The sequence below is a fragment of the Oncorhynchus nerka genome, linkage group LG1, assembly GCF_034236695.1.
Source record: "Oncorhynchus nerka isolate Pitt River linkage group LG1, Oner_Uvic_2.0, whole genome shotgun sequence".
NCBI classification, from domain to species: domain Eukaryota; kingdom Metazoa; phylum Chordata; class Actinopteri; order Salmoniformes; family Salmonidae; genus Oncorhynchus; species Oncorhynchus nerka.
Window position 1 is genome coordinate 41,084,631 of NC_088396.1, and position 26,597 is coordinate 41,111,227.

The 26,597-nt window shown below is 45.5% G+C and overlaps 2 protein-coding genes across 3 annotated transcripts; one reads left to right on the plus strand and one right to left on the minus strand.

Annotated features, from left to right (window-relative positions):
• Nucleotides 1–309: 309 nt before the first annotated feature.
• On the minus strand, nucleotides 310–11,695 carry LOC115120428 (dnaJ homolog subfamily B member 11). The gene is made up of 10 exons (XM_029649370.2): nucleotides 11,525–11,695; nucleotides 10,833–10,989; nucleotides 10,006–10,103; nucleotides 9,415–9,550; nucleotides 8,768–8,910; nucleotides 8,249–8,331; nucleotides 8,088–8,145; nucleotides 2,305–2,416; nucleotides 1,876–2,035; nucleotides 310–1,533 (listed from the first exon to the last, which is right to left on the minus strand). The coding sequence occupies exons 1-10, from the start codon at nucleotides 11,596–11,598 to the stop codon at nucleotides 1,469–1,471; spliced, it is 1,086 nt and encodes a 361-aa protein (XP_029505230.1). The 5' UTR covers nucleotides 11,599–11,695; the 3' UTR covers nucleotides 310–1,468.
• Nucleotides 11,696–12,010: 315 nt separating this feature from the next.
• tbccd1 (TBCC domain containing 1) lies at nucleotides 12,011–17,426 on the plus strand. 2 transcript variants are annotated; one of them, XM_029649368.2, is made up of 8 exons: nucleotides 12,011–12,284; nucleotides 12,871–13,205; nucleotides 13,455–13,610; nucleotides 14,110–14,247; nucleotides 14,521–14,749; nucleotides 14,964–15,150; nucleotides 15,288–15,791; nucleotides 15,996–17,426. In XM_029649368.2, exons 2-8 carry the CDS (start codon nucleotides 12,873–12,875, stop codon nucleotides 16,246–16,248), a joined length of 1,800 nt encoding a protein of 599 aa, XP_029505228.1. In that variant the 5' UTR covers nucleotides 12,011–12,284; nucleotides 12,871–12,872; the 3' UTR covers nucleotides 16,249–17,426. The 2 variants fall into 2 exon arrangements, with proteins under 2 accessions (XP_029505228.1, XP_029505229.1); XM_029649369.2 differs by having other exon boundaries at nucleotides 16,016–17,426.
• The last annotated feature ends 9,171 nt before the right edge of the window (nucleotides 17,427–26,597 follow it).

The window sequence follows — 26,597 nt, forward strand, 5'->3', positions numbered from 1 at the left end:
GACATGTCGGGCCCTCTCCTGGCGACATGTCGGGCCCTCTCCTGGTGACATATTGGCTCGCTTGTCTTTACCACAGCAGGCTTCTAAGGGGAGGATGGCACAGAATGTCTGAAACAGCGCAAATGGAATGGCTTCTAACACCTGGAACCCTTGTGTTTGATACCAGTCCTCTCCAGGCATTACCACCAGCCTGTTGTCCGCAATTAAGGTGCCACCAACCTCCTGTGGTCGCCCTGTACATAGTGACTGATAGACATACTGGAGACATAGCTCACATCCTTAAATTGACACACTAAAATAATCCTTGAGTCATTATTTATATAAACTTTTATTTGAACTCTCAGCTGAAAGTACACTTCTCCCTCCTGTACTGTAGCACTCTGGAAAACAGTAGCCCCATTCCACCATGAAGAGTAGTCCAGAGAACCTAGGTCTGTGTCTGACATGAAACCTTATTCCCCATCTAGTGTCCTACTTTTGAACAGAGCCCCATGGGGCCCTGGTCAGAGCCCCATGGGGACCGGTCGGAAGTAGTGTAATATACAGGTGGGGTGTCATTAGGGTGTCAATAGGGTGTCATTTGGGACGCAGAATAGGCTGAAAGGAGGCGCAAGAGGTGTGGATGGTGGTGGGTGGAGCCAGAGTGTCTCTCCATGGTAAAATCCTACCCTAATGACGAGGTTATGCAAGCAGCTCAACAGGTCCATTCTCTGTGGCCTCTCTTTCAACAGACAGAACACTCAAGACATTGCCCCCAAAGAAGACATCTAAAGATACGATCCAACTCAATAAAAGCAACAACAAAAATAACAATATGTAGTTTCTTTCCTATTTACAAAGCGTTTTGAGATATTACTGAAAACATATATGACCGAAAACCCATAAATGACAGAATTGTTGAACGTGTCAGAGGAGTCAAAATCACTCAAGATGAAATTCCCTAGTACAGTATTACATCTTTAAAAGTTATCAGAACAACAGGGAGGCGAATAGTATTCCAGTCTTGCTGAGGTCCATGAGATGGTCCTTTGAGTTCAGAGTCCTTTGCCTCAGTCCAGCTCCTCTTTCAGTGCCCCGTCAGGTGTGATAAAGGTTTAACATCAGATAGTGGGCTTTGATAATCATGTCTGTGATAGTGGTTCACATTGGATGACAGTAGTTGAAATTGAAGGTGAATTAAAAAAGACAAAGTAAAATGAGTGACAAAGAAATGGTGGTAGTAAAAAATGGGGGAAAATTTAAAGTATAAATACGGTGTAGTTTCACCCCGTCAATGTGAAATATAACAAGGACTTCTTTAAAAGAAAATAGACAATGTCAAGTCACCTTCAGAATGTAGAATATTACAAAATAAAACAAATCAAGTCAACCCATCCTGAGAACAATCTGAAAATAAATACACCCCTGTGCTTGTTCCTGTGTGTGTTTTGCAGCACAGAACTCAGTCCAGATTCTGTCTGTTGGTGTGTCAGTATCCCTGGAGTCCATTGTAAACCTTCTGTACCGATGCCTGCTTCAGAATCGCCCGCACTCCTGGAACAAAAGCAAGCCCCAATTGTAAATGACTATCCATTATGATCATAACTACATTTTTTCATAATCTTTCATATCTGAGAAGTTAATGTGTTCCGTTATTGTCTCCCTGTCAGTGGTGTAAAGTCAGCAATACGAAGACGATTTATTGAGATGTACATGTGTCGCTTACAGTTTGGGGGGGGTCTTAATATGCATCAACAATACCCATACCGCGTATGTAACAGCTCTGATATAGAACATAGTCTACTTTCTCCTGGCAACATTAATTAACTCAAACTCATAAGAAAATACATTACAAGTCACACCCCCCCCACCCATCTTTATCGGCCTCCTCCTTACCCTCTTTCTGATTGTCATTCAGCTGTGTCTCTGGGAAGTCGACGTCGAAGGAGACAATGAGAGAGCCACGGATGTTGTTGTTGTCGAAGTTGGGCAGGCCTTCTCCTTTCTTCCACACCCGAGCACCAGGCTTAGTGATCTTGTCCCTCACTATGTGGACCTGTAGTCAGAGGAGCAGTCAAAGTGTGTCACTGATTCCTTAGAATACCTTTTAGAATACACTGTATTATTATTATGAATAAATACTTTATTTTCTAGACAGAACAAAAATGCATATTTTTTGCTTTTCAACCAGTCTTTGTGTGCTTTTTGAGAATGGGGCAATGATGGCTCAAGACAAGCTCCCCAAGCTCCCCTCCCCAAAACATTTCAGTACATGGCAGTAAAAGTGTATGCATGTATTTCTTAGCTTCACTCGTCCATAGTTACCTTATGGCCGTCCAGGTGTGTGATGTCCATCTCAAAGCCAACCAGAGCCTCCACCAGGGAGATGGTGATGTTAGTGTACAGGTCATCTCCTCGCCGCTCAAACACTGGATGTCTGTCAGTACACATACATTACTAAATCACGCTTCAACAAAACAGCTTCCACAATTGACAAGATGTTAGTTAACCAATAAAAGGCCCGGGGGGTGGTATATGGCCAATATACCACGCTAAGGGCTATTCTTAAACACAACGCAACACAGAGTGCCTGGATACAGCCCTTAGCCGTGGTATATTGGCTATATATCACAAACCCCCCGAAGTGCCTTACTGCTATTATAAACTGGTTAATAACATCATTAGAGCAGAAAGAAATATTGGTGGCGGTAATGCAAGTAATTTATGAAAGTTGCCAATCGCAATATAAAGTCAAGAGAAGAAAAAGCCTGGAAAGGATTATGTGTGGATTAATTGTTGGAGTAGAGGACCTTGTGCATTTCAGGTAAAATAACTCTGTTTATATCCCAGGACAAGTTAGCTAGAAACTCCTTTTGTTATCCTTTTGTTATTCTTTCTGCACTGTTTGACGGGAATATGTTAGCCAGCAAGCAAGGGATAAGAATGTTGCCAGCCAGTATGGCAATGGAACATCTACAACGAACGACTGTCGCATCCATAGATACAGAACAAAAAGAATGAACGACTGGGTCGCGTCTCTGGCAACTGAACCAATAGAACGAACGACCATCCGGTTTGGGTAGCAACCCTAGATTTGTTTCGGTACAATATCTTGTGGAAGGATTAAATAGTATGAAAAAAATGATTCAAAATATTGCTTTCAATTAAAATATGTCAATCAATATTTTAATATGTTGGTAACCTGTTGTATAAAAGTGATAATGCCATCGAAGCCGGTGTTGAGGATATATTGGCACGGTTTGCTGGCCCTCGACGAACAACACCCATGCCAAATATACAGTTGAAGTCGGAAGTTAAACATACACTTAGGTTGGAGTCATTTAAACTCGTTATTCATCCACTCAACAAATTCCTTGTTAACAAACTATAGTTTTGGCAAGTTGGTTAAGACATCTACTTTGTGCATGCAAATTCATTTTTCCAACAATTGTTTACAGACAGATTATTTCACTGTATCACAATTCCAGTGGGTCAGAAGTTTACATACACTAAATTGACTGTACGTTTAAACATCTTACAAAATTTAGAAACTTCTGATAGGCTATTTGACATCATTTGAGTCAATTGGAGGTGTACCTGTGGACGTATTTCAAGGCCTACATTCAAACTCAGTGCCTCTTTGCTTGACATCATGGGGGGAAAAAATCAACAGAAATCAGCCAAGACCTCAGAAAAACAATTATAGACTTCCACAAGTCTGGTTCAACCTTGGGAGCAATTTCCAAACACCTGAAGGTACCACTTTTAGCTGTATAAACAATAGTAGGCAAGTATAAACACCATGGGACCACGCAGCCATCATACCGCTCAGGAAGGAGACGCGTTCTGTCTCCTAGAGATGAACGTACTTTGGTGGGAAAAGTGCAAATCAATCCCAGAACAACAGCAAAGGACCTTGTGAAGATGCTGGAGGACACAGGTACAAAAGTATCTATATCCACATTAAAACGAGTCCAATATCGACACAACCTGAAAGGCCGCTCAGCAAGGGGAAAAAAACGCCATAAAAAAGCCAGACAACGGTTTGCAACTGCACATGGGGACAAAGATCGTACTTTTTGGAGAAATGTCCTCTGGTCTGATGAAACAAAAATAGAACTGTTTGGCCATAATGAACATCATTATGTTTGGAGGAAAAAGGGGGAGGCTTGCAAGCCGAAGAACTCCATCCCAACCGTGAAGCACGGTGTTGGCAGCATCATGTTGTGGGGGTGCTTTGCTGCAGGAGGGACTGGTGCACTTCAGAAAATAGATGGCATCATGAGGTAGGAAAATTATGTAAATATATTGAAGCAACATCAAGACATCAGTCAGGAAGTTAAAGCTTGGTCGCAAATGGGTCTTCCAAATGGACAATGACCCCAAACATACTTCCAAAGTTGTGGCAAAGTGGCTTAAGGACAACAAATTCAGGGTATTGGAGTGGCCATCACAAAGCCCTGACCTCAATCCTATTGACAATTTGTGGGCAGAACTGAAAAAGCATGTCGAAGCAAGGAGGCCTACAAACCTGAGTCAGGTTACACCAGCTCTGTCAGGAGGGAATGGGCCAAAATTCTTATTGTGAAAAGCTTGTGGAAGGCCACCCGAAACGTTTGACCCAAGTTAAACTATATAAAGGCAATGCTACCAAATACTAATTGAGTGTATGTAAACTTCTGACCCACTGGGAATGTGATGAAATAAATCATTCTCTCTACTATTATTCTGACATTTCACATTCTTAAAATAAAGTGGTGATCCTAACGGACCTAAGACAGGGAATTTTTACTAGGATTAACTGTCAGGAATTGTGAACAACTGAGTTTAAATGTACTTGGCTAAGGTGTATGAAACTTCAGACTTCAACTGTATCCTCCAAACACTGGCTTCTCTGGCATTATCACTTAAATAGACACCGGTGTATCAAGTTCTCTAACAGGGAGAGGGAAAGAATAAAGCCAGTAATGAACAGAAGGGTTGAGTCACATAAACAACACAAAACAGCTTCCACAACTGACAACCTACATCTTATATAATAGAGAGAGACAGGCTACCTAACAGAGTGAGAACGTATTTGCATACAGCAAGCATATAAACTTCGCAAAAAAAGAAACATCCCTTTGCAAAGACCCTGTCTTTCAAAGATAATTCGTAAAAATCCAAATAACATCACAGAGCTTCATTGTAAAGGGTTTAAAACTTCTTAGGGATAGGGGGCAGTATTTGGAAGTTTGGATGACTGAGGTGCCCAAAGTAAACTGCCTGTTACTCAGGCTCAGAAGCTAGGATATGCATATGCATGGTAGTATTGGATAGAAAACACTAAAGTAAAACTGAAAACACTAAAGTAAAACTGTTAAAATAATGTCTGAGTATAAAAGACTGATTTGGCAGGCAAAACCCCGAGGACAATCCACCCAGGGAAAAATTGAGGTCATTGGATATTCCAATTATTTTCTATGGGAAACCCACATTTTTAGGACCCAGAATGCAGTTCCTATGGCTTCCACTAGATGTCAACAGTCTTTAGAAATTGTTCAATGTTTTCTTTTAAGTGAAGAAGTAGTCGTATTCTTTCTAAGTGTCACTCAGAAGGACTCTAGTTTTTTTGGTGCGGGTGATTGACTGCGCGCTCCTTGTTGTTTTTCTCCGGTATTGGAAACAGTTTATTCCGTCTAAAATTTGATTGATTATTTACATATTAGGATACCGAAGGTTGGATAACAAGCGTTGTTTGATTATTTACATATTAGGATACTGAAGGTTGGATAACAAGCGTTGTTTGATTATTTACATATTAGGATACTGAAGGTTGGATTACAAACGTTGTTTGATTATTTACATATTAGGATACTGAAGGTTGGATTACAAACGTTGTTTGATTATTTACATATTAGGATACTGAAGGTTGGATTACAAACGTTGTTTGACATGTTTGGACCAAATTTATTGGTGAAATTTGGGATTCATTTTGTTAGCATTTTGAACGAGGGGAAACCGGTGGATGATTGAATGAAGCGCGCCAAATAAACTTTTTGGGGATATAAAGAAGGACTTTATCGAACAAAATGACCATTTGTTATGTGATTGCAACCAGATAAAGATCTTCAAAGGTAAGGGATTTATATTATTGCTATTTCTGACTTTCGTGGTGCATCTGCTTGGCTGAATAATGTTTTTCATGCTTTTGTATGCAGGGCGCTGTCCTCAGATAATCACATGGTTTGCTTTTGCCTTAAAGCCTTTTTGAAATCTGACAACTCGGCTGGATTAACAATTAGTTTATCTTTTAAATGATGTATGACACTTGTATTTTCATGAAAGTTTAATATTACGATTTCTGTCATTTGAATTTGGCGCTCTGCAATTTCACCGGATGTTGTCGAGGTGGGTCGCTTGAGGCACGCCTAGCCATAACAGGTTTTAAACACTGTTTCCCAATGCTTGTTCAATGAACCATAAAAAATTAATGAACATGCACCTGTGGAACGGTCGTTAAGACACTAACAGCTTACAGACGGTAGGCAATTAAGGTCACAGTTATGAAAACTTAAGACACTAAAGAGACCTTTCTACTGACTCTGAAAAACACCAAAAGAAAGATGTCCAGGGTCCCTGCTCATCTGCGTGAACGTGCCCTAGGCATGCTGCAAGGAGACATGAGGACTGCAGATGTGGCCAGGGCAATAAATTGCAATGTCCGTACTTTGAGACGCCTAAGACAGAGCTACAGGGAGATGGCGGACAGCTGATCGTCCTCGCAGTGACAGACCACGTGTAACAACACCTGCACAGGATCGGTACATCTGAACATCACACCTGCGAGACAGGTACAGGATGGCAACAACAATCGCCCGGATTACACCAGGAACGCACAATCCCTCCATCAGTGCTCAGACTGTACGCAATAGGCTGAGAGAGGCTAGACTGAGGGCTTGTAGGCCTGTTGTAAGGCAGGTCCTCACCAGACATCACCGGCAACAACGTCGCCTATGGGCACAAACCCACACAAACCCACCATCGCTGGACCAGGCAGGACTGGCAAAAAGTGCTCTTCACTGACGAGTCGCGGTTGACTCACCAGGCGTGATGGTCGGATTCGCGTTTATCGTAGAAGGAATGAGCGTTACACCGAGGCCTGTACTCTGGAGCGGGATCGATTTGGAGGTGGAGGGTCCGTCATGGTCTGGGGCTGTGTGTCACAGCATCATCGGATTGAGCTTCTTGTCATTGCAGGCAATCTCAACGCTGTGCGTTACAGGGAAGACATCCTCCTCCCTCATGTGGTATCCTGTTCTGTGTGTGATTTCCTGCAAGACAGGAATGTCAGTGTTCTGCCATGGCCAGCGAAGAGCCCAGATCTCAATCCCATTGAGCACGTCGGGGACCGGTTGGATCGGAGGATGAGGGATAGGGCCACTCCCCACAGAAATGTCCGGGAACTTGCAGGTACCTTGGTGGAAGAGTGGGGTAACATCTCACAGCAAGAACTGGCAAATTTGGTGCAGTCCATTAGGAAGAGATGCACTGCAGTACTTAATGCAGCTAGTGGCCACACCAGCTACTGACCGTTACTTTTGATTTTGACCCCCCCTTTGTTCGGGGACACATTATTCCATTTCTGTTAGTCACATGTCTGTGGAACTTGTTCAGTTTATGTCTCAGTTGTTGAATCTTATGTTCATACAAATATTTACACATGTTAAGTTTGTTGAAAATAAATGCAGTTGACAGTGAGAGGACGTTTCTTTTTTTGCTGAGTTTAGATACAAGGTTTGAGTTGCATAGGGGAACATTCCAAAAATCTTTACCAGTGGAGGCTGCGGAGGGGAGGATGGCTCATAATAATGGCCTGAATGGAGTTGAATAGATGGAATGGAGTAAAGGATATCAAACATGTGTTTCAAACCGTTCTATTCACTCCCTTCCAGACATTATTATGAGCCGTCCTCCTCTCAGCAGCCTCCACTGATCTTTACATAACACTAAATGTATTAGTGTTGACATAATGTCCTATACCAACAAAGCATGGCTCCTAGAGAAGTTAATAGTAGCCTGATTAGAACCACTATATTATTTGTGAAACATGGAAATGCTGCTCTTACTTCATAACTTTGATGCGGAAGCGTAGGTCCCCTGGCTCTCCATCGATGTGAGGTTCGCCTTGAGACAGACGTAGTCGTGAGTTAGACACTGATACCACTTGTAAACTCTTTTTATTTTATTTTTTACGCCCATTATCCTGATGGTTGAGTAAGTAGCTTACCTTCCCCAATGAAAGGGTACTCCATCTCATCTCTCACTCCCTGTTCAATCTCTACCTCCAGAGTTCTCTCCTCATTCACCAGCCTGGGATCATAAGACATTATCATCACATAAAGAAAGAACCAATGGACTCCTGTGTTAACAGTCTTAACCAGATGCACAGTTAATATGACAGTATAGAACAGAGGTTCCCAACCTTTCTCAGTTACTGTACCACCAACTATATTTTGTTCTGCCTGGAGTACCCCTGAAGTATCCCCTCATGTGCATTTTTACCAGTAGGCCTATGGTCTCATGAGTCTTCTCAAGTCACCCCTGTGGATTTGCCAAGTACCCCCAGGGTCCTAGTACCCCTGGTTGGGAACCACTGGTATAAAACACACCTTTAAAATGTATCCATTTGCACAGACATTCTTTTTGTTGTTGTTGTTGCTTACAGCACCCAACCCAACATGCACATGACAGGGTAGGAACAGGACAGAGTCAACCACAAAGCAGCACCCCTGAAGCAGTGACTCACTTTATATTGGGACACTCATCACACACTACTTCCTGGCTCATCTGGAAGCGTCCAGGTCCGAGTTGCGTCGTCCTCATTTCCTGTCTGCAGTTGCATTTCCGTTTCCCAGGGGCCTCTTTGGCTACAGGCTTGTTACGAACAACCTGAGATGTACATATAGGTGATGAGATTAGGGCGTATGAGTTGGAATAGGGTAGGCCTGGTGGAGCATACAAATTGTACACAGTGACCATGTCAGAATACTCGTACTTGCGTTCTAAATAGTAGCATTTTGGATATGTGAAAATAGAAAGTTCTATAGTAGGTGACGTTTTTATTTAGTATGCTTTCAATGCCAGGATGTCATACTCCATTCAGCTTGATATCTAGTAGAATTCACTGCACACCATTGAAGAGAGTCGTTAGACAACAGCTGATAAATCACACAAGGTTACGCAGCGTACCAAAATTAACGAATGGCGGGAACATACGCAATTGCACATTTTAGATGACGCATTCTCAGTATGGAGGAGCCTAGTATGTTATTTTATGCTTATTACATACATTTTTACTAAACAGTGCAAAGTAGGTAGTTTAAGTAAGTAGTAGGCAAGACAGATTTTGGATATGGACAGTATATACAGAACACAATAAGGGTTGAAGTGTACCTCTACAAAGTTCCCAGAGTACACCTCTTCGAGTGTGACCTCCAGGTCCAGCACAATGTCATTTCCTCTGGGGATGTTCCTGTCCTGCTGTCCTTGCCGGTTTCCTCCAAACATGAAGCCAAAGTCACCAAAGAAACTGGAAGAGGCAACAGAGTGTGAGGCAACAGTGGGGTAAGAGACATTATTTGAAATGTAGCCAGTGCTTGACATAGACAGGAGCTCACAGGAGCTGAGTACCGGCACCTCAAATGTTCTACTGCTTGAGCTCCTGTTCCTCTTACAGAATATTATCTCAAAAGTATTGTGTAGATCCTGCACCTAAATGTAAACAGTTCGGGCACTCAAAATGAGCACCAGCACCTATACTGTACATGATGGTTTCAGAATATATGATCTCGGTGCTTAACAATGATATCCTCATCATACTTGTGGGTATATGTCTATGTAGTCGCTCCGAGACCAGGCTTACCAGGGCTTTACTTTGTAATAAATGCTTAATACCAGGCTGAAGTGTGTTAAATTACAAGCTCCTGCTACAAGCAGTACTTGACTTGGACTGAAATAGTAACCTATTAGGTAAACCTCCTGTACCTGGAGAAGATATCATTGTGAGAACCATGGTGGCCCTCTTTCAGACCATCCTCTCCGTATGCATCATACTGCTTTCTCTTCTCTTCATCAGAGAGCACCTACAAACAGCACAACATCAGGGATGAACTCTTTTTATGTCACAAAATACTGTAGAGATCATGGTTTCTTTACATTAGCGACATGAAATTAACTTTAATTACAAATTCTTAACATCACATTTCACCCACTTAAATAGCTTAACCATGCAATATGTATCAATCATGAAATTGGATGATGTTTCAAATCTACGCGTTATCAGTGATCATGATGACACTGGTGAGGTGCGCATCATGGAACGTTTCACTGAGCCGCTCCGAGTGCTCCACGTCGTGCTTTCATGAGAGAACACTGACCACAGTATGAGCCAATCAGAGGCAGCCACACGGTCTTCTTGGCCAATCAAAATCACTATGTCGTTTCCAACAACAACCAAAAAGGTCGCTTCAGTTTCTTACAAAATACTTTCGTTTCGGTGCCTCGATCGATCGTAACGAAAATGAGATAGTGCTGAGGCAAAATATTACTACACACCCAGATCAAATGACTATTATAAAAGGTTAATAAATTATACATAACAAGAGTACTATCATCTCAACACTCAGTTGCCATTCAGTTCTTTTACATCTCTTCATGAGACTGACAATGATGTTGATGGGTATAGTTTCTGAGAATAGCTACACAAGACAAGATCATCATGGCATGATATTGATAGCACATATTGTAAAACGAAAGTGCCATGCTAATAACAATTACCGTAGAGATAAGTGATACAGGGGTTCACTTCCTACCTCATAGGCTGACCCCAGGTCTGCGAATTTGTCAGCAGCAGTTGGGTCATCTTGGTTTCTGTCAGGGTGCAGCTGGAGAGCCAGCTTTCTGTAAGCCTTCTTGATGTCCCTCACAGATGCAGACTTGCTCACCCCCAAGATCTTGTAGAAATCTCGCCTGTAGATAGAGGTGAAAATAAGAGAGGGTAAGCTACCTACCGGATCTTAGATAGTTTCCCTTCATGATAGTGACAAGTGGAGTAGGGTTCACAAACGTGTGGTTTATCAGACTAAGAATCTTTGTGAAGTAAATCATTCAAAATGGGCATCACCCAGTCCAGAGTAATTCAGTTTTATATCAACGGCTCTCATTTTTGAGTACAAAGCCAGTTGAGCAAGTTCGCCCACTCTTCCATGTCATTCCCTCGAGTAGATACACACGATTCACGATACTGGAAACAAAGGATCTGGCAGGGTGATGTTCACTACTCTATGAACAAGGGCTTTATTTACAGTGTTGTTCACGTTGCTGAGATTGCTTATTTACCCCTCCAAATAGTAGCTAGCTAACGTTAGCTATTTTACACATGGAGAATGGGCTTCAGAAGCGTAGACCAATCACAATTAAACATGTGTACCAGCTAGCGATACCGCGTTTGAACCGGTTTGACCATTGCAGAGACGGTGTGTTCGGGTAATATAGAAGTACTTACCCTGCAAGCACTGCTGTAACGAAATAAAGGGCAAGACAGCAAACACTGCATAGATTCATCCCTTTAACGGCCATAGATACCAGTATCTTCAAGAAACCAACAGAACAAGCCGGCGTTTGCGATAGGGTTCCTTTCTGTCACTGATCCTTTTCCTTCTGTCAAATCAGAACCGCCCACATGCTGCCTGGAAGTCCCGCCTCCCGTGCTAACGCCCGCCCACCGTGTATATCAGAGGTACATCCTACATGCATCCAATAGAAAATATACTGCCAATTATATATATAGCTCTTAAAGCAACAACAATAAAAGCCGGTGTACACTTTTGAAAATATCTTTGCAATATACTTTCTAGTGGATGAATGTAGAATGTGCATCGGATTCTTACAATATGCCCGGTGCCTTTCAGCAATATCGACAAAAAAAGAACCGTCAAAATATTCTCCGTTTACGTCGGACTTGACGCACCACCGGGCAGTGCATTGTGCGCGCGACCGTCGCTCTGTGTAGTCGCGCGCAACAGATGAGAACCAGCAGTGGCGCCAAATAGGAAGAACGTCGAACGTTCTGTAGCTAGCTACGTGCTGATCACATTCACAGCATAGTAAACAAACCATAACCAAAAGCCAGGTAGCTAGCTAAATACTGTAAAGTACTAAACTTTTTACTTATGAGGGAGCTTGATCACCAGTTACTTTTCCTGGAACTTCGAGGCAGGACCAGAAATCGCTTGGACTAGTGGAAACTTGCTGAACAAGCCAAGGTAAACTACGCATCAAGTGTTTTGTCTCTGCTAGTCTGACTGCTTTGTATCAGCTGCTAAGCCATGTTGCTAGCTAACTAGCTCGCTAACGTTCCCCTGCTAAATAAATAAACAAAGCAAATGCTGTCAGCTACCTACAGATCATCTCTAGTGGCCAGTTGTTGTCATGGGAACATCCGGCGTCCACTCTGTTAGCCAGGAAGGAACAGCAGAGTCAGACAACACAGACATTTGCAATGGAACAAGCAGTCACATAAATAAAATAGAACATTATTTAGAGTGCGTTAGTGCACTAGCTAGTTATACAGGGGATATTCTGTTTGCCCATAAGGTTCAAATGCAGTTTTTATAATACAGCTAGTTAGTTGCCCTTTTAAATACGAGTTATCTAATAATACTGCAATATTGAACAGCAGACCAGAAGCCACCAATGAATGGGTGAACTCTTGTCTACAACCTTCTAAATTCAATGCACTTACCATAGCTCAGATATCTCACCACACTCACTGTATGCTCACCCCTCTGTCTGACCTCTCACCCAGTTATTTTGTTCTTCCACTCCCTCCTCCTCCTGGCCCACTAACAGCCATGGACCAGGGTGGTGGTGTGGCGGTGTGGCCTCGCATGGAGCCCTTCCTCTTGGGGGCTCTGCAGGTGGCACCCCCTACCAAACTCAGCCTGCACTACCTGCGCAAGATGGCTGCCTACGTGCGCTCGCGAGAGGGCTGCTTCCCCATGCTAGGCTGGCTCATGTGGAGGCACATTGCCTGTGGCAAGCTGCAGCTCCCTGAGGACCTGGCCTGGCTCTACTTTGAGACCTTTGACCTGCTGGCTGGTCACCCTGCAGAGGAGAGGCTGGAGTGGGCTGAGAACCTGTCCCAGTGCTCCTCCCCCAGAGAGCTGGACCGCCAGAGGAGCAAGGTGAGCTGTGAGCACACTAGGGAGGGATGAGAAAAGGGCAGAGACCTGTATGACTATGTCCCCCAGGGATGTGTTGTCAGTTGGACTGTAATAATATCTACCCTGTTGTATCCTGCACCTTTTTGTTTAAACAGACTTCGACACAGGAGTCTGTCCATTATCCTTTTAGGTATTGTTTGTGACACTGACCTATGTCAAGTATTGGTTTGTGTTCAGAGTCTCTGTATTTTCCTCTTCTCCCTTTTCTAGTTGTGTGTGGACACGCTGCAGTTCCTCCTCTTCCTCTACATTCAGCAGCTGAACCGGGTGTCTCTGCGTACGTCTCTGATTGGTGAAGAGTGGCCAAGCCCCCGCTCTCGCTCCCCCTCCTCGGACCGCGAGGCAAAGACCAGCTCTCAAAATAAGGTCCTGTTGCTTTATATTGCTTACAAGTTTAACGGCAGGCTGAGAGTGTAAATGTACACAATCCGTTTTTACGATTAAGTCTCTCTAACCTATCTCTAAGCAAAACATATTCTGATGGTCTAGTTACTGACATTTTATTATAAACTGGGTGGTTTGAGCCCAGAATGCTGATTGGCTGACAGCCATAATATATCAGACCGTATACCACGGGTATGACAAAACATTTATTTTTACTGCTCTAATTATGTTAGTAAACAGTTTATAATTGCAATAAAGCACCTCAGGGGTTTGTGATGTATGGCCAATATACCATGGCTAAGGGCTGTGGCCAGGCACTCCACGATGCGTTGTGCATAAGAACAGCCTTAGCCGTGGTATATTGGCCATATACCACACCCCCTTTGTGCCTCATTGCTTAAATATACTACCCCATTGCATTAGCTCCCATATCCATGCATTGTATCATTGTTCAGTCTTTTCACCCTGTTGCTGTGATCAGAACTGGGACGACCAGGCCCACCTGTCTTTCCTACAGACCCACCTGTGTGAACTGCTGGAGCTGCTAGTAGAACCAGGCCAGCTGTCAGGGTCCGGCCAAGCCGTGAAGGACAGCCAGGTCTCTCTGGAGGCTCTACAGGTGAAGCGAGGGAACATGGCCCGCATCCCAAATGGAAACCTATTCCGTATACAGTGCACTACTTTTGACCAGAGCCATCTGGGCTCTGTAGTAGTGCACTATATACGGAAAAGGATGACTTTTGGATGCACTCATCCTCAACTATATATTCTTGTATAAAACAGTGAAAGGTTCCATAACATGCCCAATATGTTGCAGTGTTCATTCAGTTTTTACAATACAACAATTTGCCTTTTCAGTAAACAACAATACAATAACATATTTTCTCTACAGGGCCTCAGCCTGCTGCTGGAGGGCTCAGTGTCCCGCGGCCGGAACGTCCACCCCATCCACAAGCTGCTCTCCAGAGCCCCACTCCAGACCCAAGCAGGGTACTCCAAACTCAGCCGCTCCTTCTCCCTGCACCCCCTGCTGGCATGGCTCAGACAAGCCCTCGTCCCCAACCCCTTTGGGATGTCAACCTGCCTGAGGTCTGGGAAGAAGCTGGCCTGGGCTCAGCAAGGTAGGTTACTACCACCCAAAGTAAACCCTAATGTGGATCATTCATTTATATTTAGATGCACAGTCAAATAAGGTGTGTTAGTATGTTTTATAGAAATGAGTGCGTTATCTTGTAACTGTTTTCTAGCTCACCTTTTTTCTGTTGGAGATGTAGAGAGCTATCAGGATTGAAGCATGGCTGTCTGTCTGTGACTGTCTGTTCTCCTGTCCTCTAGTGGAGGGAGCTATGAAGAGAGCTAAGATCGCCCGGAACACCCACACGGCCCCCCCAGGCAGCAAGATGGTGCTGATGTCACAGGTGTTCAGACAGACCCTGGCCAAGGACTCAGACAAGCTAGCAGGAGCTAACGTCAAAATACACCGCTGCAGTGACGCCTTTATCTACCTCCTCTCTCCACTCAGGTGAGAGGTTCTCTACACATAGTCAGACTGGACACTACAGCTGTAGCATGCCCCGTGCAACTACAAAAACAGATCAATTTCAGTAGAAATATCCCTTTTCTTAGATGAGATGGCATTCCCTGTGGTGTGTGTTTCAGGTCAGTGAGCCTGGACAAGTGTCGTAACAGCACGGTAATCCTGGGTCCCATCGAGACCAGTATCCACATCCAGAGCTGTGAGAACGTCAAGGTGGTGTGTGTGGCTGGCCGTCTAGCCATAGGGTCCTCCTCCTACTGTACCATCCATGCCCTCACTCCCACCCGGCCTCTACTGCTCCCTGGGAACACTGCACTCACCCTGGGGCCCTTCCACACACATTACCCCTCCCTGGAGGATCACATGGCCAGTGTGGGTCTAGCTGTGGTGCCCAATGCCTGGGACCAACCCTTTCTGGTGGGAGTGGAGGGTACCATCCCAGACCCTGGATCCTACAGGCTGCTGCCGCCCGCTGAGTTCTGCCCCCTTGTGGTGCCCTTCAGGATGGAGGGGGATACGTGTGAGGTGCCGGGTGGGCTGCCATCGCTGTACCAGAAGGCCCATGAGGAGAGGGAGAAGAGTGTACAGGACTGGCAGAAGATGGTGAAGGATGCCCACCTGAACAAGTGAGTCATTAACAGAGAAGACCAAACTGCTAGATTTATTAACAATGAGAAATCTGACCTGGACTCAGAGAATGAAAACACGAACTGCCTCCCAGTATCCATGATCAATGTGAATTATGAAGCAACCCTTTTAAAATGTCTGATTTCCTACAGGATTGTGAGCTCTGAGGGGTCTGGTAATGTTTCTCTTGTTCCTCTATTCAGTCATGCGTCTCTGTTTTCAGGGAGCAGCGACGTCAGTTCCAGGCCCTGGTGGAGCAGAAGTTCCATGAATGGCTGTTGGAGTCAGGACACAGGCAGGAGCTTGATAGCCTTATCCCCCCCTGCATCGCATCCCAGGACCCCTCGGACAGCGACAGCCTGGAGGCCAGAACCAATGACACCAGACAGGAAGGGTCATCAATACGGGAAGTGGGACAGACGCGTCTACCTTGCTGACAGTTTGGGTTCTTGTTGATGGAGATCCCCATACAAAGCTCTTGCCTTTGCCTCACAGTCAGCGGTTTGCCTCAGCAACTAGCACCTCTAATCCCTTTGTTTGCCTGCTGTCTGTCCACAGTTCCTGGCAGGATCTGATCTGAGGATCAGTAGACTACAGAAGGAGGGTGGTCTGTTATAGACGACTGGCTCTGTTCTCGTCCCCTTCATCCAGCTGAGACTGTTGCATCCCGATTCTCTACCCTTCTCCTGAAGTGTGTACTTGTACACTCCCTCTCATGTATTTAACAACGGTGCGGATGTGCAGGGTAGAGAATCAGGACAGAGCCAGTGGTCATAGAGCACTTGGGGTACAATACCATGGTACCTATTGTTGGCCACACTGGTTAGATCTGTGTAGTGTGGTGCCTCTGCAGTGGGTACTGTACTATTGAAATAATAGGGAATCAGGTTGTGCTGTTCATCCAGAGATTGACCTTGTCCAGTATGTAGAAGAAATGAATTAAGGTATTCATGTGATTGTACAGTATGTATGATATTACGTCTTAATATGCCTTTTCTGGTAGCATAGGAGAGAGGGTGTGATGAATTTAAAGGTCTGCCTCTTCAACAAATTCCAATGAATTTAGTACCTTCCTAGCCTGAGTGCCAATCTATTGTGCTATCATGTCAACTCCTTACTACTGTTTCAAAATGATCAATGGAGATGGCAAGAGCACACACAGATGTGGGACCAGGCTAGTACTTCCCTGGGATGGGTATTTGAAGCCTGTCGTCTTCAGACAACACGCACCTCTAAGAGGGTGGATGACAGGGCACATTAGTGTAATGAGAAGAGAAACAGGCCTTTGAGGGAGCAGTTCTATTCCATTATATGGGTCAAGGGACAGTGGACCTAAAGCAAAGATCTGTGTACTGTTAACATTAGCCTAGCATGGGCCAGAGGATGCTGATGTGTTAGGTAACCTAAGTCTATCCCTTCTTTGTTAGTCCTCTCCCTTTTCTTCAGTGTGTAGAAGGATGGATGATATTGTGGTTATGCCTTACTGCTGTAGCTTAGTTCTCAGTGACTTGCCTTTCAATTCAATTGCACTATGCTTCCCTGCCTACACAATTACAATGGTTTCTAAGAGCACAATTTTGTTAGTTCTCAAGTGTTCTTTAGACATCAATAAACTATTCGTTTTTTTGCCTTGACGTGCCATTTTATGTGTTGTTGATGATTAGCGTACTTTCCTAGAGACCCTGTATATCGACCTCAATGTTTACTTCTACTGTTGGACTGATCACACACCATTACAATTAGCTGTAGCACAGTCAACATGTATAGAGATTATGCCAATGACCTGTTAAAGGGGTAATCTGAGGCAAGGACTGACCATCTGTAAGATCAAAATGATAGTTTTAACCATGTTTGAGGCTATACAGTGGTTGTTCACTACTACATTTGTAATATATATATATATTTCAACTACATTGTTTACAAACATTGGAGTAAAACAAGCTATTTGGGGATTTGATGGGGTATGACAGTTGAACTAAGCTCATGAGGCCTTTACAAGTTATATTGTTCAAGAATCAATGGGTATATGTCATGAATTTAAATGTCAAATGTGTGCACCAATCCCATAATACCCTTTTAAATGCTCTCTACTTATGAACTGGAAAAACTGAATGGCACTAGAATCATTGACTCATTTTTTGATTAAAATTTTCATGACAGCAATTGTTCCTCTCATAGCCGCCACTGTTTATAAAACTGGGAGGCTGGTTATATAAAAGGGATTGGGTGGTAGGACCAGAGACATCCAGACTTCAGGGGGACCATCAGACCACTGCTATCTATCAAGCCTAGCCCACATATAATGTCCAAAATGGGCTAGTGAGTAACAGGGATATGGCCGCTTGGCTCTGGGCTGCCACCGGCTCCATCAGAATAGGTTTTAATGCAGATGTGGTGGACAGGACAGGACACTCAGGTTTGCCACAGGGATTGTATGGTGGCAGTAGCATAGCAGTGAATTTCTGTGGTGTGTTTGGTATAGTTATGGGATGGTCCTTTTGAATATTTTCTGTCAAACTTGACTGATTTATCCTGCCAGCCATAGTAATAACAATGTAACAGTCTAAACATTGTCATGGGAGTGTAATATTTACAGAGTAATTGTGTGTGATGCCATGGGATATACACAGTAAGTGGATGGCACTATTGCCAGACCTCAACAGCTCAACCCCATCTGTGAACTAGAATGTGGGTAAAAGCTCGTCAGCACTGATGTCCTACAGAGACCTGGCCTAAACACTTAACGTGATTGGAACTCCAGTCTTCTATTTGGAACATTCTAGTGCCATTGAAAATATTTACATGAAAGTTTTCCTGTGCTGGAAAAACTAACTCAAACAGATGGGTTTACCCCCGTCCATGGCTTTTATACTGAACAAAAATATAAACGCAACATGTAAAGTGTTGGTCCCATGTTTCATGAGCTGAAATAAAAGATCCTAGAAATTGTCCATATACACACAAAGCTTATTTCTCTCAAATGTTGTGCACAAATTTGTTTACATCCCTGTTTGTGAGCATTTCTCATTTGCCAATATCATCCATCCACCTGACAGGTGTGGCATATCAAGAAGCTGATTAAACAGCATGATCATTACACGGGTGCACCTTGTGCTGGGGACAATAAAAAGCCACTCAAATTTGCAGTTTTGTCACTCAACACAATGGCACAGTTTCTCGACCACCAACGTCATTTTAGAGAATTTGGCAGTACGTCTAACACCGGCATTACAACTGCAGACCACGTGTAACCACGCCAGCCCAGGACCTCCACATCCGGCTTCTTCACCTCAGACCATGTGTAACCACGCCAGCCCAGGACCTCCACATCCGGCTTCTTTACCTCAGACCACGTGTAACCACGCCAGCCCAGGACCTCCACATCTGGCTTCTTCACCTCAGACCATGTGTAACCACGCCAGCCCAGGACCTCCACATCCGGCTTCTTTACCTCAGACCACGTGTAACCACGCCAGCCCAGGACCTCCACATCCGGCTTCTTTACCTCAGACCACGTGTAACCACGCCAGCCCAGGACCTCCACATCCGGCTTCTTCACCTCAGACCACGTGTAACCATGCCAGCCCAGGACCTCCACATCCGGCTTCTTCACCTCAGACCACGTGTAACCACGCCAGCCCAGGACCTCCACATCCGGCTTCTTCACCTCAGACCACGTGTAACCACGCCAGACCAGGACCTCCACATCCGGCTTCTTCACCTCAGACCATGTGTAACCACGCCAGCCCAGGACCTCCACATCCGGCTTCTTCACCTCAGACCACGTGTAACCACGCCAGCCCAGGACCTCCACATCCGGCTTCTTCACCTCAGACCACGTGTAACCACGCCAGCCCAGGACCTCCACATCCGGCTTCTTCACCTCAGACCACGTGTAACCACGCCAGCCCAGGACCTCCACATCCGGCTTCTTCACCTCAGACCACGTGTAACCACGCCAGCCCAGGACCTCCACATCCGGCTTCTTCACCTCAGACCACGTGTAACCACGCCAGCCCAGGACCTCCACATCCGGCTTCTTCACCTCAGACCACGTGTAACCACGCCAGCCCAGGACCTCCACATCCGGCTTCTTCACCTCAGACCACGTGTAACCACGCCAGCCCAGGACCTCCACATCCGGCTTCTTCACCTCAGACCACGTGTAACCACGCCAGCCCAGGACCTCCACATCCGGCTTCTTTACCTCAGACCACGTGTAACCACGCCAGCCCAGGACCTCCACATCCGGCTTCTTTACCTCAGACCACGTGTAACCACGCCAGCCCAGGACCTCCACATCCGGCTTCTTCACCTCAGACCACGTGTAACCATGCCAGCCCAGGACCTCCACATCCGGCTTCTTCACCTCAGACCACGTGTAACCACGCCAGCCCAGGACCTCCACATCCGGCTTCTTCACCTCAGACCACGTGTAACCACGCCAGCCCAGGACCTCCACATCCGGCTTCTTCACCTCAGACCACGTGTAACCACGCCAGCCCAGGACCTCCACATCCGGCTTCTTCACCTCAGACCACGTGTAACCACGCCAGCCCAGGACCTCCACATCCGGCTTCTTCACCTCAGACCACGTGTAACCACGCCAGCCCAGGACCTCCACATCCGGCTTCTTCACCTCAGACCACGTGTAACCACGCCAGCCCAGGACCTCCACATCCGGCTTCTTCACCTCAGACCACGTGTAACCACGCCAGCCCAGGACCTCCACATCCGGCTTCTTCACCTCAGACCACGTGTAACCACGCCAGCCCAGGACCTCCACATCCGGCTTCTTCACCTCAGACCACGTGTAACCACGCCAGCCCAGGACCTCCACATCCGGCTTCTTCACCTCAGACCACGTGTAACCACGCCAGCCTAGGACCTCCACATCCGGCTTCTTCACCTCAGACCACGTGTAACCACGCCAGCCCAGGACCTCCACATCCGGCTTCTTCACCTGCAGGATCATATGAGACCAGCCACCCAGACAGCTGATGAGGAGTATTTCTGTCTGTATTAAAGCCCTTTTGTGGATAAAAACTCATTCTGATTGGATGGGTCGGGCTCTCCAGCTGGTGGGCCTGGCTCCCAAGTGGGTGGGCCTATGCCCTCCCAAGCCCACCCATGGTTGTACCCCTGCCCAGTCATGTGAAATCCATAGATTAGGGCCTAATGAATTTATTTCAATTGACTGATTTCCTTATATGAACTGTAACTCAATAAAATCCTTGAAATGGTTGCATGTTGCATTTATAGTTTTGTTCAGTACTAGCTGCAAAGAAAGCATCAGGAATGTGTTGGGTGGATTGACTTGTTCTTTGTTAATCACCAGGCACTGGTAGTGTTGGAGTCTTATGGATGATTTGAGCAAGGACCATATTACTTAAATATTTTAGGTTGGGAAAAGCCATTCATTGTGTGAAAAGGTACATGTGTCCTACAGTGCAAATTCAGAGCATTTAACAAGCATAAGAACCTAAAGTCAACCCAGTCACTCCCCTCTGATTTCTTTGGCTTTCTTCCAGATTGTCTTTTTACGAGTATAAGATCTTACAGGGCCATTGTTGAGTGTGACAGCAACTGCACAGACTTCCATTCCTACCTGAGCCGCTGTAACTCCCTCCGTGTGGAGAGTGGTGCCTGGGTGGTCTACGAGAGGCCCAACTACATGGGCTACCGGGGGGGAAGTACCCTGAATACCTGCGCTGGATGGGCCTCAACGACCACCTCGGCTCCTGCAAGATGATCCACTTTGTAAATCAGCCACTGCCTCAATCTCAGTCCTAGAGGGTATATGCAAGATGGGCATATTAGGCATCCCAATCCCAATGAAGCCGAGCACAGGACAGTGACAGTTCCCCCCGGCCTCAGGGCTTGGCCAATGAAGATCAATACCAGCATATAGCACTGATCACACTGATCGAGTGATCACTATGGGCTGACCTAGTGCTGGCAGAATCAGACATGCACTTCCACAGTAGAATCAATACATTTTGCAACTTTGACACAACAATTCTGCAGAATATAGTGGTGAATATATTCTCTATAACACAGGAAGTATTGTGCATTTTACAGTAGATATGTGGCAATTATTTATTTCAGAAGGAGTCAGCAAAACGAGTGCACTCCATATGTGCTCTGGGTCATTAGACACCATTAGACATGTACCTGTCTGGGGTTGGACACGACTGGTTATTCCTGTAACTGTGTTATGGCCTACTATGTACTGTTGCTATGGTTACACCTCTTGGGTTTTTTCCAGAACATGGGTGTCCCTTTAAGAGGAGTTAGCAGGATGACATGTCTGGTTATTTTTGTAAAGTACCAAGGATGGGTGCTAGGGTCCTACATGTATGCACCTGTCTTAGTTGAAAACATGTCTGTCTATTTGAACTATTTCTGTGTGTCTACGAGTTCCATGCCCTAATATGAAACCAAACTAAACTTAGTGCAAGGCAATAAGATAAAGGTGGCTAAATGCCAGAGGGGATGGGTCATTAAGAGGAGTTACTATGGGTGTGATGTGAGGAGTAATGTAGAAAACGTGTGTGCCAGGAATGGAAGGGGGTTGTTATGTTGTAAAAAATAAAATAAAAAGTATATTTGAACTCACAGTATTTGTGAAATATGATTGACTGAATATTTCCACAACAGAAGCCATAAACGATGCAAACAGCAGAATTGGGGGGGATACAACAGGGGAATACAACAATACAACAGGGGAAATACAACAGGGGGAAATACAACAGGGGGAATACAACGGGGAAATACAACAGGGGGAAATACAACAGGGGGAATACAACAGGGGGAATACAACAGGGGGATACAACGGGGGAAATACAACAGGGGGAAATACAACAGGGGGAATACAACAGGGGGAAATACAACAGGGGGAATACAACGGGGGGAAATACAACAGGGGAAATACAACAGGGGGAATACAACAGGGGGAATACAACAGGGGGAATACAACAGGGGGATACAACGGGGGAAATACAACAGGGGGAAATACAACAGGGGGAATACAACAGGGGGAATACAACAGGGGGAATACAACAGGGGGGGGGATACAACAGGGGGAAATACAACAGGGGGAATACAACAGGTGGGAATACAACAGGTGGGGGGGGGGGGATACAACGGGGGAAATACAACAGGGGGAAATACAACAGGGGGAAATACAACAGGGGAATACAACAGGGGAATACAACAGGGGAATACAACAGGGGTTTACAACGGGGAAATACAACAGAGGGAAATACACAGGGGAATACAACAGGGAGGAATACAACAGGGGGAATACAACAGGGGGAATACAACAGGGGGAATACAACAGGGGTGAATACAAACAGGGGTGAATACAACAGGGGAAATACAACAGGGGGAATACAACAGGGGGAATACAACAGGGGAAATACAACAGGGGAAATACAACAGGGGGAAATACAACAGGGGGATACAACAGGGGAATACAACAGGGGGAATACAACAGGGGAATACAACAGGGGGAATACAACAGGGGGAATACAACAGGGGAATACAACAGGGGAATACAACAGGGGGAAATACAACGGGGGGAAATACAACAGGGGAAATACAACAGGGGGAATACAACAGGGGGAAATACAACAGGGGGAATACAACAGGGGGAATACAACAGGGGGAATACAACAGGGGAATACAACAGGGGGAATACAACAAGGGGGAATACAACAGGGGGAATACAACAGGGGGAATACAACAGGGGAAATACCACAGGGGAATACAACAGGGGGAATACAACAGGGGAATACAACAGGGGGAATACAACAGGGGGAATACAACAGGGGGAATACAACAGGGGAAATACCACAGGGGAATACAACAGGGGGAATACAACAGGGGGAATACAACAGGGGGAATACAACAGGGGGAATACAACAGGGGGAATACAACAGGGGGAATACAACGGGGAAATACAACAGGGGAAATACAACAGGGGGAAATACAACAGGGGGAATACAACAGGGGAATACAACAGGGGGAATACAACAGGGGGGAAATACAACGGGGGGAATACAACAGGGGGAAATACAACAGGGGGAATACAACAGGGGGAATAAAACAGGGGGAAATACAACAGGGGGAATACAACAGGGGGAATACAACAGGGGGAATAAAACAGGGGAAATACAACAGGGGGAATACAACAGGGGAATACAACAGGGGGAATACAACAGGGGAATACAACAAGGGGGAATACAACAGGGGGAAATACAACGGGGGAAATACAACAGGGGAAATACAACAGGGGAATACAACAGGGGGAAATACAACAGGGGGAATACAACAGGGGGAATACAACAGGGGGAATACAACAGGGGGAATACAACAGGGGAATACAACAAGGGGAATACAACAGGGGGAATACAACAGGGGGAATACAACAGGGGGAATACAACAGGGGGAATACAACAGGGGAATACAACAGGGGGAATACAACAGGGGGAATACAACAGGGGAAATACAACAGGGGGAATACAACAGGGGGAAATACAACAGGGGGAATACAACAGGGGGAATACAACAGGGGGATACAACAGGGGAAATACAACAGGGGGAATACAACAGGGGGAATACAACAGGGGGAATACAACAGGGGAAATACAACAGGGGGAAATACAACAGGGGGAATACAACAGGGGGAATACAACAGGGGGAATACAACAGGGGGATACAACCGGGGAAATACAACAGGGGGAATACAACAGGGGAAATACAACAGGGGGAATACAACAGGGGGAATACAACAGGGGGAAATACAACAGGGGGAATACAACAGGGGGAAATACAACAGGGGGAATACAACAGGGGAAATACAACAGGGGGAAAAACAACAGGGGGAATACAACAGGGGGAATACAACAGGGGAAATACCACAGGGGAATACAACAGGGGAATACAACAGGGGGAATACAACAGGGGGAATACAACAGGGGGAATACAACAGGGGGGAATACAACGGGGGAAATACAACAGGGGGAAATACAACAGGGGAAATACAACAGGGGGAATACAACAGGGTGAATACAACAGGGGAATACAACAGGGGGTGGAAATACAACGGGGGGAAATACAACAGGGGGAAATACAACAGGGGGAATACAACAGGGGGAATAAAACAGGGGAAATACAACAGGGGAATACAACAGGGGGAATAAAACAGGGGAAATACAACAGGGGGAATACAACAGGGGGAATACAACAGGGGGAATACAACAGGGGGAATACAACAGGGGGAATACAACAGGGGGAATACAACAGGGGGAATACAACAGGGGAATACAACAGGGGGAATACAACAGGGGGAATACAACAGGGGAAATACAACAGGGGGAATACAACAGGGGAAATACAACAGGGGGAATACAACAGGGGGAATACAACAGGGGGGAATACAACAGGGGGATACAACAGGGAAATACAACAGGGGGAATACAACAGGGGGAATACAACAGGGGGAATACAACAGGGAAATACAACAGGGGGAAATACAACAGGGGGAATACAACAGGGGAATACAACAGGGGGAATACAACAGGGGGATACAACCGGGAAATACAACAGGGGGAATACAACAGGGAAATACAACAGGGGGAATACAACAGGGGGAATACAACAGGGGGAAATACAACAGGGGAATACAACAGGGGGTAAATACAACAGGGGGAATACAACAGGGGAAATACAACAGGGGAAAAACAACAGGGGGAATACAACAGGGGGAATACAACAGGGGGAATACAACAGGGGGAAATACCACAGGGGAATACAACAGGGGAATACAACAGGGGAAATACAACAGGGGGAATACAACAGGGGGAATACAACAGGGGGGAATACAACGGGGAAATACAACAGGGGGAAATACAACAGGGGAAATACAACAGGGGGAATACAACAGGGGAATACAACAGGGGGAATACAACAGGGGGGAAATACAACGGGGGAAATACAACAGGGGGAAATACAACAGGGGGAATACAACAGGGGGAATAAAACAGGGGGAAATACAACAGAGGGGAATACAACAGGGGGAATAAAACAGGGGGAAATACAACAGGGGGAATACAACAGGGGGAATACAACAGGGGAAATACAACAGGGGGAATACAACAGGGGAATTCAACAGGGGAATACAACAGGGGAATACAACAGGGGGAATATAACAGGGGGAAATACAACAGGGGAAATACAACAGGGGGAATACAACAGGGGGAATACAACAGGGGGAAATACAACAGGGGGATACAACAGGGGGGAATACAACAGGGGGGAGGGAATACAACAGGGGGAATACAACAGACATTGTAATAAAAAGAGATGTTTAGTTTCTCAAGAATATAAAAACATTGTGTTGGTCATGGATTGCTAGGCAAATTGATTTTTAGATTGAACAGAACATCAACAAAACAGAACAATACAAACCTTACATCGTAGCCCCCAAAACTAAATTACAATCAGAGTAAGAATCTCCCTACATATCCCTCCTCTCTTTCTCTTACACCACATCCCCTCCCCTTTCTTTCCCAATCCCTTGCCTTCACCTCCACCTCCACTACTACCACCACCCCTCACCCCCATCCCCACCATGGCAAAGTGACTGGGAATATGGCAGAACACAAACAGTGCAGTTATTCCCTCCGCAAGGCAATCAAACAGGCAAAACGTCCGTATAGAGACAAAGTGGAGTCGCAATTCAAAGGCTCAGACACGACACGTACACTACCGTTCAAAAGCTTGGGGTCACTTCCATGAAA

Excerpts from the sequence above, each read along its gene's own strand:
- tbccd1 (XM_029649368.2), top strand. The coding sequence starts at position 12,873 with ATGGACCAGGGTGGTGGTGTGGCGGTGTGGCCTCGCATGGAGCCCTTC. Across the intron at positions 14,750-14,963 it reads GCTGGCCTGGGCTCAGCAAG|TGGAGGGAGCTATGAAGAGA; the intron begins GTAGGTTACTAC and ends CCTGTCCTCTAG. Across the intron at positions 15,792-15,995 it reads AAGGATGCCCACCTGAACAA|TCATGCGTCTCTGTTTTCAG; the intron begins GTGAGTCATTAA and ends TCCTCTATTCAG.
- LOC115120428 (XM_029649370.2), bottom strand. The coding sequence starts at position 11,598 with ATGGCCGTTAAAGGGATGAATCTATGCAGTGTTTGCTGTCTTGCCCTT. Across the intron at positions 9,551-10,005 it reads CACAATGATATCTTCTCCAG|TTTCTTTGGTGACTTTGGCT; the intron begins GTACAGGAGGTT and ends TGCCTCTTCCAG. Across the intron at positions 8,146-8,248 it reads GTACCCTTTCATTGGGGAAG|GCGAACCTCACATCGATGGA; the intron begins GTAAGCTACTTA and ends GTCTGTCTCAAG.